Source organism: Carya illinoinensis, chromosome 7 (genome assembly GCF_018687715.1).
Source record: "Carya illinoinensis cultivar Pawnee chromosome 7, C.illinoinensisPawnee_v1, whole genome shotgun sequence".
NCBI lineage: Eukaryota > Viridiplantae > Streptophyta > Magnoliopsida > Fagales > Juglandaceae > Carya > Carya illinoinensis.
This window is the reverse complement of record NC_056758.1, coordinates 10,566,681-10,587,179: the sequence shown is the minus strand read 5'-3', so window position 1 is coordinate 10,587,179 and position 20,499 is coordinate 10,566,681. Positions and strand designations below refer to the sequence as shown.

At 35.5% G+C, this 20,499-nt stretch overlaps 1 protein-coding gene across 1 annotated transcript; it reads right to left on the bottom strand.

Moving 5' to 3' along the window:
* Positions 1-291: 291 nt before the first annotated feature.
* On the bottom strand, positions 292-10,248 carry LOC122317162 (DNA-directed RNA polymerase II subunit RPB1). Its single transcript, XM_043134110.1, has 15 exons — positions 9,915-10,248; positions 9,408-9,671; positions 8,272-8,571; positions 8,027-8,185; positions 7,698-7,859; positions 7,397-7,617; positions 7,101-7,242; positions 6,683-7,018; positions 6,306-6,592; positions 5,669-5,927; positions 2,499-5,581; positions 2,189-2,260; positions 1,593-1,646; positions 1,330-1,483; positions 292-606 (listed from the first exon to the last, which is right to left on the bottom strand). Exons 1-14 carry the CDS (start codon positions 9,996-9,998, stop codon positions 1,363-1,365), a joined length of 5,544 nt encoding a protein of 1,847 aa, XP_042990044.1. The 5' UTR covers positions 9,999-10,248; the 3' UTR covers positions 292-606; positions 1,330-1,362.
* Between the last annotated feature and the right edge of the window lie 10,251 nt (positions 10,249-20,499).

The following is a 20,499-nucleotide window of genomic DNA, read 5'->3' as shown; positions in this document are numbered from 1 at the left end:
ATAGCATCGTATGAAAGGAGGAAAAGTCACCCGTGTCCTTGATACTTGTTTGGAATTACAGTAAGAAATGGTGTTTTCCACAGTGGAGTTTTTAATTATAAAGTTTGGTTAAAAAGCAATGCTATTATTAAAAAAAATGTTTATTATTTAGTAAACATGTACCTAAATCGCTTATTGTTTAGATGAACGACAGGTGCATGGCTATTTATATAAACAATTTGGATTATAAAAAGCAGAGCAATTTGAGGATAATAATAGATTTGGTATTGACATACTCCAAAAGTGATATTCTTACTTCAAAGATCACTGATTCCATATATATATTATTACAAAAGAAAAAATTACACTAATCGAATGGGTTTTGCTCCCCAATACAATTGACTCTTTGTACTACTACAGAAGCTCAGCATGCAGTCTAGTACTACATCTTAGGATGTCCGTTAAAAGCACTTAGGACAGAACGCCACATACATATATATATTATATATATGGGACCATATATGTCAGTATTAAACACAGGTACAATCGAAATTTTAATACAAGCTGAAATGGCATCTCCGTTCAAGATATTACTTTGCACGCATCGACAGGCCCGTGTTCTGACATCTGCCAAACAGATAAAATGAATCAAAAGTCAGCCTGTTATCCAATCTTATATCAGGTGAAGACTCCCATAACTCAGATCCATCCCCAAAAAACCTCCTCAGATTGGTATTCAACTAGTAAATAAAACCATTTTTATTTAAATGAAAAGTAACTAAATCAAACCAAATAGATCATTTTTTTTTTTATAAGTAAATCAAACCAAATAGATCATGACTAGGCCAAGTGATCATCTGGCACAAAAAATAGATTACAGAGGCCAAAGAACCAACCATGACTACTTGCTTATCTTAGTTCCGAGAGATGTTTTTTTCTTCCCTCATTCGGTGCATACAAGAAGCATATGTTTAGCTCTTTCTACTTCAAATTCAGTAAAATTCTCCTCATTCGGCTTTGTTAGAAACAACCACATACAAAATTTAAGTTTCACGTAAAAATTGAACAGTACATACATTAGATGTTTCATACATCCAAAGCTACTTGGTAAATAAAAAAATAAAACTACAGGAATGGACAGTAAGTGGAAAAGAATCCTGATAAATAAGGCAAACCCCCAAAGCATGATCTGAGGCAAGTATAAAATGACCACGCACTAATTCCAGCCAGAACAGAAGCAAATGGACAACACTGGTTAAATTCTTAAAGAATAGGGAGCATGAGGAATAGATTTCGTGGTATTTTTGAGTGATAACATCAATGAGATGAGAGCTTGAAGAAGAATTTGACCTCTGCTTTCATTCAAGCAATCAATGATATGACTTAACGAGTGCTCCTGTCATCTTTGTCACTCCTATCATCTTTATTGCTCATTTGTGGAGTATACTGGCTGGTAGATGATGGAGAGTACCCAGGTTGGCTTGGTGAGTAACCCGCACTTGGACTGCATGAGAGAGAGAGAGAGAGAGTTGGAAGAAGCATATTGATGCCTATTATTTCAATAAAAAGCTTGCAAGAGTTATTTCAGGAACTATGATGGCTTTTCACTTTACCTGTATGGTGGCGAACTTGGGCTGTAGTCCGGACTTACTCCAGAGTTGTATGGACTAGAAAGAGAAAAAAAAAACACCCAAACGAAAAGGTGTATGTCAATCCTCTACCAGAACGACAAATAGACAGGATTTGCAAGGAGAATTTTTTTTTTTTTTTGGGGGGGTTGTTGGGGGGCGGGGGGGGGGGGGTGGGTGTTCTGAGTAGGTTGCAGAATATATTAAAATAGATCTTAAAACAGACAGTTGCAACACTTATCCAATTTTGACAATTTAACTATTCCATACTCAAAGATCAACTTCACAACATTAACAATAGATATTCTCTCTGGGCATTTAAAACCAACTTTTTCTATCATAACTTCTCACTGAAACTGATCTCAGACCAAGCTCAAAACATATAAAAAAAATTAACCATACCTTAAATCAAAACTTTTGACCATGCAAACAACCCATGATTTGATAAGTACATTCTATAATCATTATCTTAAAAGCTAGGTCTGCAGAAAGTTACATACACAGAAAAGCAAGCTACAGATGGTACTGGAAGAAAGGTAGAAAGAAGACCAAGAACACTATCTACAAAATAGCAAACTTACCTGCTGGGACTGTATGTTGGGCTTGATGGAGAATAAGATGGGGATGTTGGTGAATATGAAGGTGACGTTGGACTGCAACAGAAATGGGAGTTTATAGCATATTAGAAGGCCTGAATATAAATAACAATAGTAATGGAAAATCGAGCTCAAAACACTCATCAGGACAAGATGGGACAATTCAGCAAGCAGTTGCAGCTGAAGATGTAATTTGGAAATGTAAAGAACAATTCCAATCAGCAGCTACCATAGTTAAGCACATATGGTACAACAAAAACAATCAGTAGTATGAATATTTTGAAACCTGGCATACCTGTAATTTGGAGACGTAGGACTATATGGACTGGATGGGGACAATCTTGGACTGCTTGGTGAGTATGCCAGTGAAGGGCTATATTTAGCAGACTGAGGATTATAACTGGGAGATGTAGGGCTATAGCTAGGTGAGGTTGGGCTATAGCTTGGAGAAGTTGGACTGTAACCTGGTGATGTGGGGCTATAGGCTGGTGAGGTAGGGCTGTATGATGGAGATGTGGGGCTGTATGAGGGTGAGGTCGGGCTGTAGGAAGGTGAGGTTGGGCTGTAAGAAGGAGAAGTTGGGCTGTAGGATGGAGAAGTGGGGCTGTAGGATGGAGAAGTGGGGCTGTATGCAGGTGAAGTGGGGCTGTACGCAGGTGAAGTGGGGCTGTAAGCCGGTGAAGTGGGGCTATAGCTCGGTGATGTTGGGCTGTAAGTGGGAGAAGTGGGGCTGTAGCTCGGAGAGGTAGGGCTGTAGCTAGGAGATGTGGGGCTATAGCTGGGAGAGGTGGGTGAGTAAGATGGACTTGTAGGTGAATAGGCAGGACTGGTTGGACTATAACCCGGAGAACTAGGACTATAGGTAGGGGAAGTGGGGCTATAGCCAGGAGAGGTGGGACTATATCCAGGGGACGTAGGACTATATCCTGGGGATGATGGACTGTAGCCAGGAGATGATGGGCTGTAGCCTGGAGATGAGGCCGGAGAAAACGCCATTCCACCAACATAAGGAGAAAACTGAGCATCTGTAATGGGCGACAGTCGGAGATTTGGACTCAGCAAATAACTTGGAGACATCAAGCCCTCATGATAGGGAGTTCCGGAGACTGGAGAGTGGGAAGGTGTCATGCCAAAATCCAAACCATCCATATAACTAGGTAGCTGGAGTTCAATAGCATTCTTCAACATCTCATCATTGAGATACAAGGCACAGTCCCCAGTGCCAATTGGTGCAAGCTGACCTAACATTATGTTTTCAGTAACACCCCTCAAATAATCTGTTTCAGCATAAACTGCAGCATCAAGAAGAATGTCCACTGTTTCTTCAAACGAGCATCTCATCATCGGTCCTGTATCATTTCGATTGATGCCATGACGGGTGATGGCCATTAAATGGCCGCGATAGGTCATTGTATCACACAGGATAGCCAAATGGCGGTAATTCACATATGATCCGTCAAAAGATATAACAACCCGCAATTCATCCAGCAAGGACCGACGAACTGCCTCGATTCCAAGAACTTCAATAACTTCAATCAAGTGATTGCTTGTGGTCCTCCTCGCATCAACGTCTTCATGACACATAACCGCCAATAGATTGACACCTTCAGTATCCAACATCCACTCTTGTTCCGGCTTAAATCCGTCACTCTCATCAAACTTGTTTATCTTACACTGTTTGATAAACACTTTATTGATATCTGGGATACCTCGAAGAGCCATTTCTGTCAGCATATTACTCTCAATCTTCTTCAGGAAAACATCATCTTCAGCAGATTCGTCTTGCAGCTCCCCTTTCGGAGCTTCATCATTCATAATACGGATGCGAAGTATCAATTTTTCAGCATTGTCATCATTGAATATACAAGTCAAATCATCATCGAATTCGAGGTTGATCTTCTCAGCAATGTCGGCCATACTCAACTTCTTATCCACCATCATTTCACGATTCAACTCTATGCGAAGCAACCAAGGGGAGATTTTTTCAGGGGCAACCTCTTCATCAGGCATTTCATAATAGGATCTGACAAAATCAACATCCTCTTCAATTATTGTGCTCATAGGATCTGGGTCATACCATACCTCCGTGGCTTGAGTTACACTTCGGAGAGTAGTGTATTCCAAAGCACATTGAACATTTTTTGCCCTCTCCTTAGTTCTACAAACTTCAGGCTTCAGGTACACAGAGAGAGAAGGTGTTTTGATCCTCTTAGCTACATTAATGATTTCCCTCAACCTGGGAACACCAAGAGTGACATTCTTTGCACTGACACCAGCATAGTGGAAGGTGTTAAGAGTCATCTGTGTGGCAGGCTCACCAATAGATTGGGCAGCAACACATCCAATCATTTCCCCAGGTGCTACAAGCGACTGTAGGAAGCGTGACTCTATTTCACCAATAACCCATTCAAATGCTTCCCGAGTAAGCTTGTACTCCTCCAATACCCTCTTACTAGCAAATGTACTACGTAGCAAAATACTAAAGAAGAGGGTAGCATTCTTCTGGGCTTCAACACTCAACAAATCATCACCTGGTACAACCTTTAGCCTCTCCTGGAGCTTATCAACAGCTTCCACAATTTCCATCGGATGCATATCAGAATGCCTTCGAGGGTCAATTTTAAAGATCTTCTGTGCATTCCATATAAGCCTCTTAAGGTTGACAGGCAACGGCCAAGAATTATCCCCAGTGGTGGCAATCTCTGCTCCAAGTTGGTATCTATCAGCTTCAAGTTTTTGAACTTCAGCATCAAACACATTGCGGAACTCTCTGATGGTTTTCAAGTCTTCAATGTGTTCTTGCATCATGTAATCCGGGTTCCACTGTTCATCATCAAACTCGTATCTGAAAACTCGCTCAAATTCTGTTTTTTTCATTTTCAAAGAATCCAGCCTCTGTGATTCTATCCAGACAGAATCCATACCATCTTCCCCATACAGAAATTGGATAACATCACCTAAAGAGTTCCGTACTGTCCCATCATATTTGACCATAATATCTTCCATAGCCTTCACAAGTCGCCTCTGGATGTACCCAGTTTCAGAAGTCTTCACTGCAGTATCAATAAGACCTTCCCTACCACCCATGGCATGAAAAAAGAACTCTTGTGGGGTTAACCCACGCAGGTACGAGTTCTCCACAAACCCACGACTTTCTGGCCCATAATCATCTTTTGTGAAATGGGGCAACGTCCGGTCTATGAACCCATATGGGATTCGCTTACCCTCAACATTCTGCTGCCCCACACAAGCAGTCATCTGTGATATGTTGATGAAACTACCTTTGGATCCTGCAGTAACCATAGCCTTGAGATTGTTGCTCTCAGATAGACTCTTTTGGGCGCTACTTCCAGCATCATCACGGGCCCTATTCAACGTCTGAAAAACAGCAGATATATTTAAGTTAGATTTGTCATGAAGCAGCCAAAAATGGAAAGAAAGTGGAAAATAAATTTGACTTCAGACCTGGTTCACTTTGTTCTCAAATGACTCCATCATAGTACGTCCAGGTTCAGGTTCTAGCTCCTTTGCTTGAGCTTTCCTAATAAGTTCTTTCACTTCATTTTTTGCTTTGGAAATAGTTTCATTAATTGTTTCCATTGTTGCTGCATCAGCAATTGTATCTCCAATCCCAATGCTAAAACCATTCTGCAAAAGCCAATAATTAACCAACCACTGCACGTGACCCAGAAACTTGCGAGCTGCATCTGGACCAACCTCTTCCCTGCACAGCCGAACACATTTTAACAATAGAAAAAAATAAGGAGTAATCACAAAAAACATTTACAGAACCAAACCCCATGTTTCAATATGATTTTATCTGTAACATTCAAACTTCAAACAGCAGAAGCAAAATCATGATTCTTTAGAGCAGATAGAAATAACTCATTGTTAGCGTTATGAAAAGAAAACTTTCCCCACAGTTATTTGCTTGCTATAGCTTCAAAAGAAAAAGAAAATGTCATTTTTGGAAAGTCACAGTAAAAAGATGAAATGCCTCGCCATAGTTCCACTGCAAATTAAAAACTCTTCAGGTTTAAATTAGACTTAATATACTAATACCTGAAAATCTGAGTGCAAAACTATATTTTAACTTACATACCAAATAACATGTATAAGACTCCCAGTAGATGTCCCAAGAGTCTTTTTGCAAAGAGTTCCAGCAAGTAGCTCCCCCCTCTCAATTCTCACTTGAGTGTCCCCTGGCGTTATGAACCCAGTTTCTGACTCTAAGTGCCAGGCAGAAGTTCGTGTGAGATTTATCTGTTTTGGTATGATAAGATTGAAAACCTGTTTTCCAGTCCAATAAGGCCCTGGCTTCAAAATTGCAGGAGCAGGAATTTTCCCATCAAAATCCTCCCACCACATCAAGATGTTCATGAAAACATCCTGCAGAAACCAGTTGAGATTAGACTCCCAAAAGGTTCAATAGAAAATGATCATATAAAGCAAACACAATAATGCATCCCTCACTCTTACCTTAGATATAAGCGTATCCCTCTTAGTGATTTTACGGCACCCTAAAAGCGTATCCTGGACTATTCCCATAACAGGACGATTTGATTGAGGAGAAACAATGCATTTAGGCACCATCATTAGCTCCAACACCTCTGCTCTAGTTTCAAATGACTGAGGAACATGCATATTCATTTCATCACCATCAAAATCAGCATTGTATGGTGAAGTAACAGACAGATTTAGACGGAAAGTTGAGTATGGCATAATCTTGATTCTATGCCCCATGATAGACATTTTATGGAGACTAGGTTGACGATTAAAGAGTACAAAGTCTCCATCATTCAAATGCCGCTCCACCTGCAACCATAAGAATGGAACTTGAGACTGGTATGAAGAGCTATAAACTGAGTTAAAAAGCATTTAGAATATAAGACAATGCCTTATATCCAAGCTCCAGATGGTGATCACTACTTTTCTTCAAGTAACGGAGATCTAGCCTTTGCCCATCATCCCTAATGATATACTTTGCACCAGTTTTACCAGGTGGAGGATGGGGCCCATATTCAACAAGCTCCTTCAATCTGTTCCATTGAAATGGAAAAGGGGGAAAACAGCTCAGTAGCAACTAGAAAAAAATAAAGAGGGGAGAGAGGGGCAGAGAGACAGAGAGAGAGATCAGAGTATAAGTGAAGTTGAGAATATTTCAAAGGGAAAAAAATAAGAAAGTAGACGAACCTTTCAATATTATATGGAGTAACAGTCTCTGGATACGTGAGATTTAAGGCAATACTCCACGGTACTCCTAATTCATCTATATTGATGTTTGGATCTGGAGTAATAACAGTTCGTGCAGAAAAATCCACACGTTTTCCCATCAAGTTACCCCTAATCCGACCTTCCTTTGCCTTAAGCCTACTACATATAGATTTAATAGGTCTCCCTGATCTCTGGGTAGCCTGTATGGTAAAGAGAAGTATCAGCTAAAGCATAAAATCATATCTCCAGGAGACATGTCTATATGTTTTAGCAACCATACCCTTGGCTGTCCAGGCAACTCATTGTCGAAATATGTGGCTACATGGAACTGCAACAACTGTGCAAACTCTGAAATGATATGTGCGGGTGCCCCATTTCTCTCTTGTTTTCTCAGATTCTCATTGTGCCTTATAATCATTGCCAACTGATGAGTCAAATCATCCTGCACTCGAAAACATTAAGTCAGAACCAACTTCACACCGTAAGGAGAATCGAACACCCCCAGCTGCTATAATTACTTCAATGACACACACTAATATCAACCACTGAAGCCAAGTAGGTATCCAGTGAAATTCAGAGGGGGGGAAAACAGCAGAAGATGAAGCTTGCCTCACTCCTGGAGGAGGTATCCATCATCACGGAGGGTCTAACAGGAGGTGGAGGAATCGGAAGGACTTGTAGAATCATCCAGTCTGGACGGGCATATTTCGGATTCAAGCCCAACAGTTGGCAGTCTTCATCACTTATTCTCTTCAGGACATTAAGAACCTGCAATACATTTAACAAAATTTTAGTATCATGAAACAATTTCTTTAGAATGAAGGCGGTACCATCTTGCACACAGAATGAGTTACCCTCTCTGCTGTAAGTGTCTGTTTCCTTTCCACAGGTTCAGGAAGTTGTTCTTGATCATCACTTTTCTTCCTTTGGGCCTTGTACTCTGCAATCATTTTCATACCTTCAATAGTGAGCTTTGGCTGCTGAGCACCACAACCACCACGACTCTTTTTGACCGGTTCTTCAGAATCTTGACCTTGAACCTCAAGTTCATCACCACCTTCACATTTGGTTTTGTTCTTGCAGGCATCCAATATTTTTTTTAGTCTATTTTTGGGATTCTTTATTTTCAATGCTTGCTTAAACTTGTGGTCTTCCTGCAAGGATACAAGCCAAATGAAAATGTAAAAGCTAAAAATCTATGGCACATTAGAATTAGTTGGAATCTGTGCAAATACTCCCATAAGCAAATTGATTAGATATAAAAAAAAAAACCTTTTAGGTTCTACTCTACAAAAGGAGCAGATGGGTGAGACTTGGCCTGGTTTGAATACAAAAGTCCCCCCAACTCATCTCAATTTATTTCATCTAATTATTATAATTTTCTTAAATTTCAACACAAAATATAATAAACCATTCAACTTTTTCAAATCCCAAAACAATAATAATATTAAAAAATCATATTTTAACAATATTTTATTCAACTTTTATCGCAACTCATCTCATCCCATCTCACCTCAACTCACTATCCAAATTTCGAACCAACAAAAAAATCTAAGCTACTTTGCTATTCTAGTCCGTCATAATTCTGATGGTTGTACGTTTGATCCTTGCAATGAGCTGCATTGTTCGTCCAATTTCACAATTCATAACCCTTTTAGGTTAAGATTCAGGAAGATCATTCGGCAACAAACGTGTTCACTTTATGTTTGTTTCAGTTAAATAATACCCCCTCATTTTCTTTTCATTTTTTTCATCACAGAATTTTGTGCTCTTGTATATGTTCCACGTACTTGGGCTATGCCTACTATCATCAATAAAATTCTTGCTTGCCGATCAAAAAAGTATAATGCTTAAGAAAATCTAACATTTCGAAAACCTGTGGAGTTTAAAATCCTTCTATAGGCAAACAGCTTCAGCCAACATGAAACTACGGCGATTCCAAACTCAATAAGTGCACTCAAACAAATAATGAGTGGGCGGATTTAGGTACCTCGTCGGCCAGAATTTTAGAGCAATTGAAGCAAACAGAGCGCATGATGCTGAGCACAGTTTTCATAAACCCAATATGAAACATGGGCTTGGCAAGCTCGAGGTGCCCGAAGTGACCTGGACACTCGGCCATATTCGCTGTGCAAGTATCGCACTTCATCTTTCTATCAATGGTGCCAAGCCGAGGATCGCTTAAACCGGCTATCTTCGGCTTGCCCCGTTCCATCGTCTCGCTGTGCTCAATCTGCACCACCGACATTTGTCTCTGCACACCAAAAAGCAATGGTTCGATCAACCCTAATTTTACTTATACAAAAGATGAAAACCCCTAAATCTCCAATTCTCCAACCACGACCATAACCACAGGTACTTAACAAAAATAATAAAACGAAGTTTTGCTACGGCGATTTCAGCCGCAGCTGGTCGAAGAATTCCGACTATTTTTTTTTCGTTTCTCATAATTTCTCAGCAACCAAACATGAAAACGAGTCAAATAATGGAGAATTACGATCTCGTCGGGGCTGAGTATGCCGAACTGAACCATGCGGACTTTGGCGACCTCCGCCGGGGAGTAGGGGAATCGCATATCCATGCTGACCAGTAAGAGTAGGAAAAAAAACCCTAAGTTCTAAAAGAGGAAGAGAAATCGAACGTTACAAAAACCCCGAAACGTTCCTGTTTTAAAAAATTTAGGGTTTTTCTATCTTTACTAGGTTTGTTTTTCGGATTTTGAAATGCTTCGGCTAGTTTTTACTCTCAGAAGAATCGACTGCGCCGACCTCCATAACTTATGAGGAATCTCTCTCTCTCTCAGGAAGGGAGAACCTCTAAGCAAATTAGATCCAGAGCCCTAGAGGTATATTTATAGACGAAGAAAGCCGACTTGCGGGCCTGCAAGACCTGATCCACATGCTATCGTGCACCGGATGCGCACTTACGCTATCTATTTCCCCTCTAAAAGACGGAAGTACCCCCACGTTTGCCCACCACACTAGACTGGTTTGGTCAGAGACTCGAAAGTACCGACAGATGAGTTGGACTTGGACCTTGATCCTTGGAAAGTTACCGAAGAGATAACGTTTCCTACTCATCATCTCATATATGATATATTATATTTATATTTATTTTTTTAATTTTCTTATTTTATTTCTACTATACTAATTAAGATATTTTATTCATAACCTCTACGTCAAATACTTATTAAGAAAAAAAATATAAATTTATAAAAAAGTATATATAGTTTGTATCATAAAGATGATGAGTAGGGCTAAAAGCCAGTTGGTCCGAACCTGGAAAACCGACCAAACTGACTGTTTCGGTCTAGACTAGACCGAACCGGCCTTAGAGCCGGTTGGTCTCGGTTCAAGAAATAATATAAATTTGGTTTTCATTCCGGTCTCGGTCCATGGCTTTTTTAGATTGAACCGGACCGAATGGAAAATTGTTATTTTTAAATATATTATATATATTATTTTATATAATAATTGTATAATTAATTATGTAATTTTCATCTAAAATATTATCATTAAGTTTAACAATATAAAACTTTAAATTTAAATTAATATTCCAGTAATTAACTAATGTCAATTAGTTATTATCAATTGATTAAATTCACCATTAACTAATTAGTAGGTGAATTAACTAATTACTAATATAATTATTATCTATGATCTAATTAAAGTTATTAGATAAACAAGTTATACCTAAGTTGTAACTTGTAACTTTGTAAATATAAATCAATTATAAATTTTAATTAACTAATATATGATATCAATTAAGTAACCTATCACCAATTCACCATTAACTATGTTACTATTAATTACTAACATATACAAGACTACACTACATCTATGATCTAATTAAAGTTAGTAGATAATTTTTTTGTAAAATACCTAAGTTGTAACTTGTAACTTATAACTAAATATAAAGCAATTATAAATATTAATGTAAATTTTAATGAACTAATATATGATATCAATTAACTAACCTATCACCAATTCACTATTAACTAATTATAGCTTATTAACATCTACATCTATGAATCATGATTCATGATTATATAAAACAATTTGCATCTATAAGTTTAATATAGCTCATTAATTCATTGACATACTATAAGTCTATGTCTCTAAGTTAGTAATAAATTAGTAATTAACATCATCAATATAAGTTTAATTAATTATTTTTTATGAGTTAATGAAATAATCCACATTATTACATCAATTAGTTTACTTAACTTTAATTTTATTAATTTAAATATTTTTTAATTTATATGCCAAGAGATAAAAGAATTGGAATCATATATTAGGCATTATAGAAAACGGTGCCGTTTAATGTAAATTTAGACCTAAACAGCGCCGTTTTAAGTCTAGTGGAAACCAATTTTAAAACTAGGTTGCATGAAACGACGTCGTTTCATACAACCCAGTTTATTTTTTTGTTGGTACCAGTCTGTGAAACGGCGCCGTTTAGAGTTATTTTAACCTCAAACGGCGCCGTTTTATCCCTGAACTGATACGAAACCCATCTTCCCCCCTCATCAATTCAATTTCCCTCTCATTATCCCTAACCTCTCTCAGACGGCCGACCTCTCTCAGACGAAAGCAGCCCCTTCCGTTGCAACCCTTTCCGTCGTATACATTCCCCTCTCTAGCCCATTTGTCACAAACTCGCAGTCGTAGCCCCTTCCACAAACCAGCCCCTCTGTCGCATCCTTCCCACAAACCAGCCACTTCGTTGCAACTCGCAGCCCCTGCCGTTTCACCTTGCATCAATCTAAAGGTAATAAATACTTCTAATTTTCAAAATGTAATTTGATTTTTTGGTTAGGTATTTACCGTATTTTACTATTTTCTTCATGTTGAATAATTTGATCAATTTTCTGCCAAATTTAGTTGATTAATTATGTTCTTCATTAATTTTTAACCATATATGAACTATTTTGACTATTTTAATCATATTCTTATGTATATGATTACTGATTCGATGAATATGAGATTTGTTGGTTTGATTGTTTTATTATATTAATGTGACATGATGATGAGTTTGGTAGCACCGTAGCATGCAATTAGAGGTATTATACGTTTGTTTGGGCCATGCAATCCCAAAAGCTTGCCCACGGGCCACTAAGATTACAGATAACATTAAATTTCTTATTAGTTGGAAAGCACCAAACAAGTGATTTGAATCAGATGCTATTGAACAAAAAAGGTGGATGAACCTTTTTATCAAGCTTGAATTTCTGTTATCAAGCTTGAATTTCTATTTTTTTTTTTCAAGCTTGAATTTCTGTTTTTTATCAAGTTTGAATTTCTATTTTCACTCCTCATTTATCAAGGGTGCCATATTAATCAAACTGTTTTTTTGGATGAACCTAGTGATTTTCTTCCATTATTTCAAGCTAATTTAGAAAGCATCATAAGATAAGCAATTGTTCACATAGCCACGTCATTCCTAAATGATATCACGCCATTCCTAAATGATATAACACATCAAACAGAAATTTCATTTGCAAATCCTAATAATTTATTGGATTTGAACTTAATAAAGAACAGTGCCACAAACTAATCACCATAGAAAAAACTTGAAATTGCTGCAAACATTAGGTTGCAAAACAGATTTGCCCATGATGTTTTTTCTTGAGTTTTCACTCCCCATGATGTTTTTTTTTTTTTAACAAATCTGCACTTTCCCTTGTTCATTTGAATCATTTCCTTTATTTGGCCCACTTAAAGTTTATATTCTACTTTAGGCCATATTCTGATTTTTTTTGTAAAGTTTCTTTGTCTACAAGCCTCAACACTAAAAGTTACTATTTTTGTAAAGTTTATAACATTTATATGCATGCAAGTTCATTTACTGATTTTTAGTATATTTTTATAGATGGACCAGATTCAATATATGAATCCACAAGACTCTACTACAGATGATGATGAGTCAACTATGCCTATACAAAGTGGTACAGTCCTCCCTCCACTCGCACTCAATGTAAGTGGTAGATATAAGTCAATGGTTTGTGATCACTTTATAAGAATATCAAACGATGAACCAAGTAAACCTAGGGCTAAATGTAATTATTGTACTACTTCATATGCATGTGATACGAAGAGCAACGGTACAAAATCCATGAAATATCACAATGTAAGAAATGTCCTTTTAATAAGACAGATAAGTCTCAAACTACTCTAACTTGGAAGGCGGATGGAGGAAGTGGTAGTGGAGAACGTGTCCATAACTTTTAGTGTTGAGGCTTGTAGACAAAGATTAGCAGAGATGATAATTCTTGATGAGTTACCCTTTAGGTTTGTTGAAGGAGAGGGATTTAAGAAGTTTATGCTTATTGTTTGTCCTAAGTGGATAATGATTACATCCTGTGTTACGATTGCGAATGATTACTTTAGTGTGTATATGAGGGAAAAAAATAAGTTGAGAAGTGCTTTTCAAGGGTAACAAATTTCCCTCACTACGGATACATGGACATCCGTGCAAAATCTCAATTATATGTGTCTTAGTGCACACTTTATTAATGATGATTGGAATCTATACAAGAGAATTCTTTCTTTTTGTTTGGTTGAGAATCACAAGGGGGATACATTTGGTAAGACTATTGAGATGTGTTTGCATGATTGAAGGCGACCAAAATATCTTGCTATCACACTTGATAATGCAAGTTCTAATATTGGTGCAGTTTCTTATTTGAAGAAAAAAACTAAGTATAGGAAGGATACTATTTTGGAACATGAATTCTTGCATGTTCGATGTTGTGCCCACATCTTAAACTTAATTGTTCGTGAGGGGTTGAAGGAATTTGATGAGTCTATTGCGAATGTGAGAGGTGTTGTAAAATATGTGAAGTCCTCATATCAAAGGTGGATTATGTTTAAAAAATGTGTACAATTGGAAAAAATTACGTGCAAAAATAGCATTTGCTTAGATGTATCGACTAGGTGGAACTCCACCTATCTTATATTAGAGAGAGCTTCAAAATTTAGAAAAGCGTTTGAATGGTTGGAATAAGAAGATTCAGCTTTCCTTACTAGTATTGGAGATGATGACGACGATGATGAGGATAATGTGAAGCATGTAGTGAATAGGAGAACGTAAAAAAAGTTGGGGTCTCCCAATACTATCGATTGGGAGAAGGCAAGGTTGTTTGTAAAATTTCTTAAACTATTTCATGATACAACTTTACGCTTTTCGGGAGGTCTGTATGTAACTTGCAACTCATTTTTTTCAGAATTAGTTACAATATCCAATACAATTGATTTGGAGTGTCAAAATCAAAACCTTGTGGTGGGATCAATGGCCACAAATATGAAGAAAAAAATTTAACAAATATTGGGGCAACTTGGATAATATGAATATGTTGTTTGTTGGGATTCTTCTTAATCCTCGGTACAAGATGCAATATCTTGACTTTGAGTTGGAAGGTATGTATGCCCATGATCCCACAAAAGCAGTTGATTTGAGTTGTTCAGTGAAGAATACTTTAACCCGCATGTACGAGGCATACCTTGCAAATAAAGAAGTGAGCAACTTTTTACAACAACAACAACAACAGTCTAGAAGTTTATCATGTGAAGATGTACATCTTCCAAGTGAAGGTGGTGCAAATACAGACGTAGACGTTCGTGCACAAAAAATGGCCATATTTAAGCAACGTGTTGAACCTAAAGTTTCAAGTTTTGTGTAATTATATATCTACACATAGATTTTGATGATAACAAATGAATTCAAAAAATAAATGAATTTCAAGCTCAAGTTGCCTATACAATAGAGTCAAGCACATAAAGGAAACAAGCATGAGCAAGAAGGGAACAAATTCACATTTAAGTCATAGAGTAATGTTGTAAATCTCTTAAAAATTCGTAATTAGAATTAAGATTCAAAATTAATATTTTTTTATAAAACATTAAAATACATTTTCAACATGTGCATGAATATTTTGAAAATTAAATTTGAAAATTATGAAAGATGATTGATTGTCATCTTTCACATGTGCATTATATGATTAAAGGTTTGAACTTTGAAAATATTAAAGATAATTGATTGTCATCTTTCACATGTGCATGTTTTATTTGAATATTTTCAAAGGTGATTGATACTTTTTTTGACTTATGTAAAAGGTAGATGTTTTTGTTTGAAATATTTGAAAAGTAAAATGTGTTCTTTTTATCATATGCCAAAAGTAAAAGATTAGGTTTGAAATTTTTAAAAAATGAATGATGTTATCTTTGACAATTGAAAAAGAAGAACTTTTTATTTGAATTTTTTGAAAAAGTAAATGATGTTGTCTTTGACATATGAATCTATTTAAATTTGAATATGAAATCTCATATACCTATAAATAGATCATTTGAGAGCTTCACATTCACAGCACCAAAAGCATACAACATTCATTCAAAATTTTCATTCTCTCTTCTCTAAGTATTGAGCCTTAATCCTTATTCATTTTGAGAGATATAGTTTACGATGTATTGTTCTTATTTCACTCATTGATAAGTGTTTTCTGATAACCTACCTACTATCAGCTCTTGTATCAGTAAAATGGTGTGTATAACTCTTGTGCGTATAAAAAGTGTTCTACATAGGGAATAGTTGAATCACCACGTGTAAAGTGATTGCAAGTGTAGAGGATGTTATACACGGATCCTTTGTAGTAGTGTTGTTCAAAGGTGTAATAGGTTTCTATTTCCACTTGAAGGAGGTTGAATAGTGAATTTGGGAATCCTCAAGGGGTAGCTTGAGGCGAGGACGTAGGCAGTGGGGCCGAACCTCGTTAACATACTTGAGTTTGTTTTAGCCTTACTCTTTGTATTTATTGTTATTTCGTATTTTGTTTATATTTTATAGTGTATATTTGATTTATAATTGTTATTTTTTTTAATACAACTCAATTCACCCTCCTCTTGTATTAGTCATCTGGACAACAATTGGTATTAGAGATAAGAGCTTTATTATAAGATTAACTATCTTTTTAGTTAAGATCTTATGACTAACATTGCAGCTTCATTTGGTGGAGGTCAATCTAGCAGTCGGCCTCCACTCTTTTGTGGAGACAATTACTCATTCTGAAAAGTTAGAATGAGAATATTCCTTCAGGCTCAAGGTTGAGAAATCTGAAAATGTATTGTAAATGGACCTTATATTCCAACAAAAGTGGTTAATGGAGTAAAGGTCAAAAAGGAAAAAGAAGAGTTTGATCGTGAACACGATAGACTTTATACTTTAAATTTAACTGTTATGAATTTATTATTTAATTCTATCAATGGAAATGAATTTAATAGAATAATGACTTGCGCTACGGCAAAAGAAATTTAGGATAAATTAAAAGTTACTTATGAAGGAACTTCACAAGTCAAGGAATCAAAAATTTATATTCTTACTCGTGAATATGAAATGTTTAAGATGAATGATGATGAATCTATTTCTAGTATGCACACTCGTTTTACTAACATTATAAACAGTTTGACAGTTTTTGGCAAAATTTGTTCCAAGGTGGAGATAGTAAAAAAAATTCTCAATTCTCTACCAAAATACTGGGAATCAAAAGTGACAGCGATTCTTGAAGTTAGAGACCTCAAGAAACTTGAAGTTAGAGACCTCAAGAAACTTGAAGTGAATGAATTTATCGGGTCACTTATCACCCATGAGTACACATTGAAAAGAGGAGAAGAAGAAGGAAAACCAAAGAAGAGCTTGGCATTTAAAGCTGTTCCTCATGAAAGTGAAAGTGATGAAGATGAGGAAAATGACGACAAAGATGAAGAAGTTGAGATGATAACAAGAAGAATTCAGAAGTTGTTAAAAAAAAAATAAAACTCCTCCGACAAAATCTTTCAAAAAGTTTTCTAAGAAAAATTTAGGTAAAAATGATACTTTAATTTGTTATAAATGTAATAAGTCTGGTCATATCAAGTCAGATTATCATTTGTTAAAGAAAGATCGAAACAATGGCAAAAAAGTAATGAAAACTACATGGGATGATGAATCAAGTAGCTTAGATAGTGAAGCAAGCAATAAAGAATTAGCAAATCTTTGTCTTATGGCTAAGATGACATTGAGATAACAAATCTTGATAATATTGAAGATCCTTCATATGAAGAATTGCAAAATATTTTAGAAGAGGTATATGAGGAATTTGAAAAATTGGGTATCAAATATACTACTTTGAAAAAGAAAAATTCTTCTTTAACAAACAAAATTGATATTTTAAGAAAAGAAAGTATTGTTTTGAAAATGAAAGTCTTGAGTTGAAGAAGAAGAAAACTGATTTAGAAAATATTATTAAAAATTTTATAAATGGAAAAAGAAATTTTGAAAAGTTTCTTAATAGTCAAAGATATGTTTTTGACAAGGCAAACTTGGGATATATGACAAAATAAAAATACAAACCTTATAAAAACTTATTTGATAATCCTTCTACATCTAGGGGTGTAAAAAAACCCAGCAAACCGGAAAACCGGACCGGACCGGTTGTACCAGTTTTGGACCGGTTCGGTCTGGAACCGGTTTTCATAAATGAAAAACCGGTCGGAACTTGTCCGGTTTCGGTTTTGGTTAGTTTTGGACCGGACCGGACCGGTACTATTTATATATTAATATTATATATAATATTTTTTATATTATATATAATTTTTAATCACATAAAAATAATCACATATATACTAATACTAATATTCTAATATAGAATATAGTTATACTCATACTAATATAGTTATACTAAATCATCAAAACTAATACTAATATATAGCTATACTAATAGTCTAATATTAATATTATTATATTGTCTAATATATTATATAGCTATAACTAATACTAATATATATACTAATACTAATAGGCTAATATAGGATTATAGCAGATTTTTTTTTACACTAGATGATGACTTGCAAAATTTCGTATTGCAGATTTTAAAAGCCTCCGCTCGAGCGAATTCAGGCAGATTCAAACGCTTGACTGCCGCTCGACAGTGAGTTTGAGCAGGTTGCTGGAAAACAAAGATCGCTCGAGCGGAGACATTGGCCGCTCGAGCAAAATCAGGCAAAGTCGAACGCTCGATGTGCACTCCACACCCCGCTCGAGCAAACATTGTATTTTGACAGATTTAAGGTTTTCCACCGTCACACCATATAAAAATGGATTTTTCACTCTATGGCCGCGGTTGTTGACGGAAGAACACTTTTTGGGATAGAAAAACACAGCTAGAAGGATTCAATTCATCTGTTTTGGAGAGGGAATTCCATATATTGCACGTACGTTGGAATCATACACGAGCACAAACGGGAGAAAAGCATTGAATCATTTCCTTGAGTTTTTGAAGACGAGTTGCGGTTGCGAGGAGTATTTTTCAGCGTTTATTTTCTTCCAATATTCTCAGAACAATTATGGTGAATTCGTTTATGTTGAATTCCATTTCTAGCATGAGCTAAATTTTATTTATTGTAAGGAAATGATGTAACCTATTTCCGAACTATACTTGATTGTCTATGCTAATTTAAGACAATTCTCTCTTTGTTTATCTGATTTATTCTGAGTTTATTACTTCTAATTAACTGACCATTGATTAGATGATTTTTAATCTTGCGATTTGCTACCGAAAGAGGAAATCATAGAGTAGATCTTAAATATTTCAGCATAGGTAAATATAGAGATCAAAAGACTTGTATGAACCTATGTAGTAATTAAATCATTGATCTTATTGCTTTCTTGATTATTTAATTTGCATATTCTTGTGTGAATTGATAAACAAGAGTCATTTCCAATTGACTATTGAAAGAGGTTTTTGGATGAATTAGAGATTTGCTAATAGACGAAAAGAATTAAATTAAATTAGTTGGATGAGAAAAGCATAGTGAAGAATTAGGGGAAATCGATTTCCTAGAAGTTTTCTTTCCCATAAATTTGATCTTTGAACGTCAGTTTTATTTCCTTTGCGTATTTCTCTTTGAATTGATCTTAGTTTAATTTGCAACTACAAAAATCTTAGTGATTCCTCTAGATAAAATCGAGATTAGTATAATTTTAGTATTTGGCAAAAGTAAGGTACCAATCCCTGAGGACGATCTTTTCTTATCACTTTATTATAAAACTACAATACTGTGCACTTGCAGTTTTGCACCGATCACTAGATTTCTTATTTTAATTTTTGTTTTATAGCAGTTTTTTATATAGCAGAATTTTGTTTATATAGCAGATTTTTTTTATAAAATAGATTTTTTATATCATAATTTTTTTACATAGCAGATTTTTTATAACAGAATTTTTTTACATAGCAGAGTTTTTTTGTAAAGCAGATTTTTGTAAATGGTAATAGATTTTTAATAAAACAGAATTTTTTAAATCAGTCCTTTTTTAAACAGATTTTTTATGAAAATTTTGTATTTTATTAAAACCGGACCAAATCGGACCGGAAACCGGTAAAATCAGAATACCAGTTTAGGAGGAAAATCGGTGCGTAATCAGTTTTGAAAAATGTAAAACCGGTGCCTACCGGTTCGGTCCTAGATTTTGTCCAAAACGGACCGAACGGGACCGGTTACACCCCTATCTACATCAAAATCTAATATTCAAAATTTTTTTCATAAAAATAATTTTGTCAAAAAAAGATACTATTATAATCACTCAAGTTCTTCATATATGTCACATGTTATTTGCAATTTTTATAATAGAAATGGTTATAATTATCACGCTTGTCTGATTAAAAAAAAGCATACAATGATTATTAGGGTCATATGGGTACCTAAAAATCTTGTTTTTTTTAATACTAATAAATAAATGTCTCAAAGAACTTGAGTATCAAGAAAAATCATTTTAATTGTTTTTATAGGTATGCATGAAGTCCTTCACAAGCAAAAACAAATAGTTTTTAGATAGTGGATGTTCAAGACACATGACGGGAGACAAGACTAAGTTTTTTTTATCTTAAATTTAAAGAAGAAAGACATGTGACATTGGAGATAACTTGAAAAGGAAGATCGTGGGAATAGATAAAATTGGTAATGAATTTTTTCTCATAATTGAATATATTATACTTGATGAAGGTCTAAAATATAATCTTTTGAGCATAAGTCAATTATGTGGAAAATGATTTA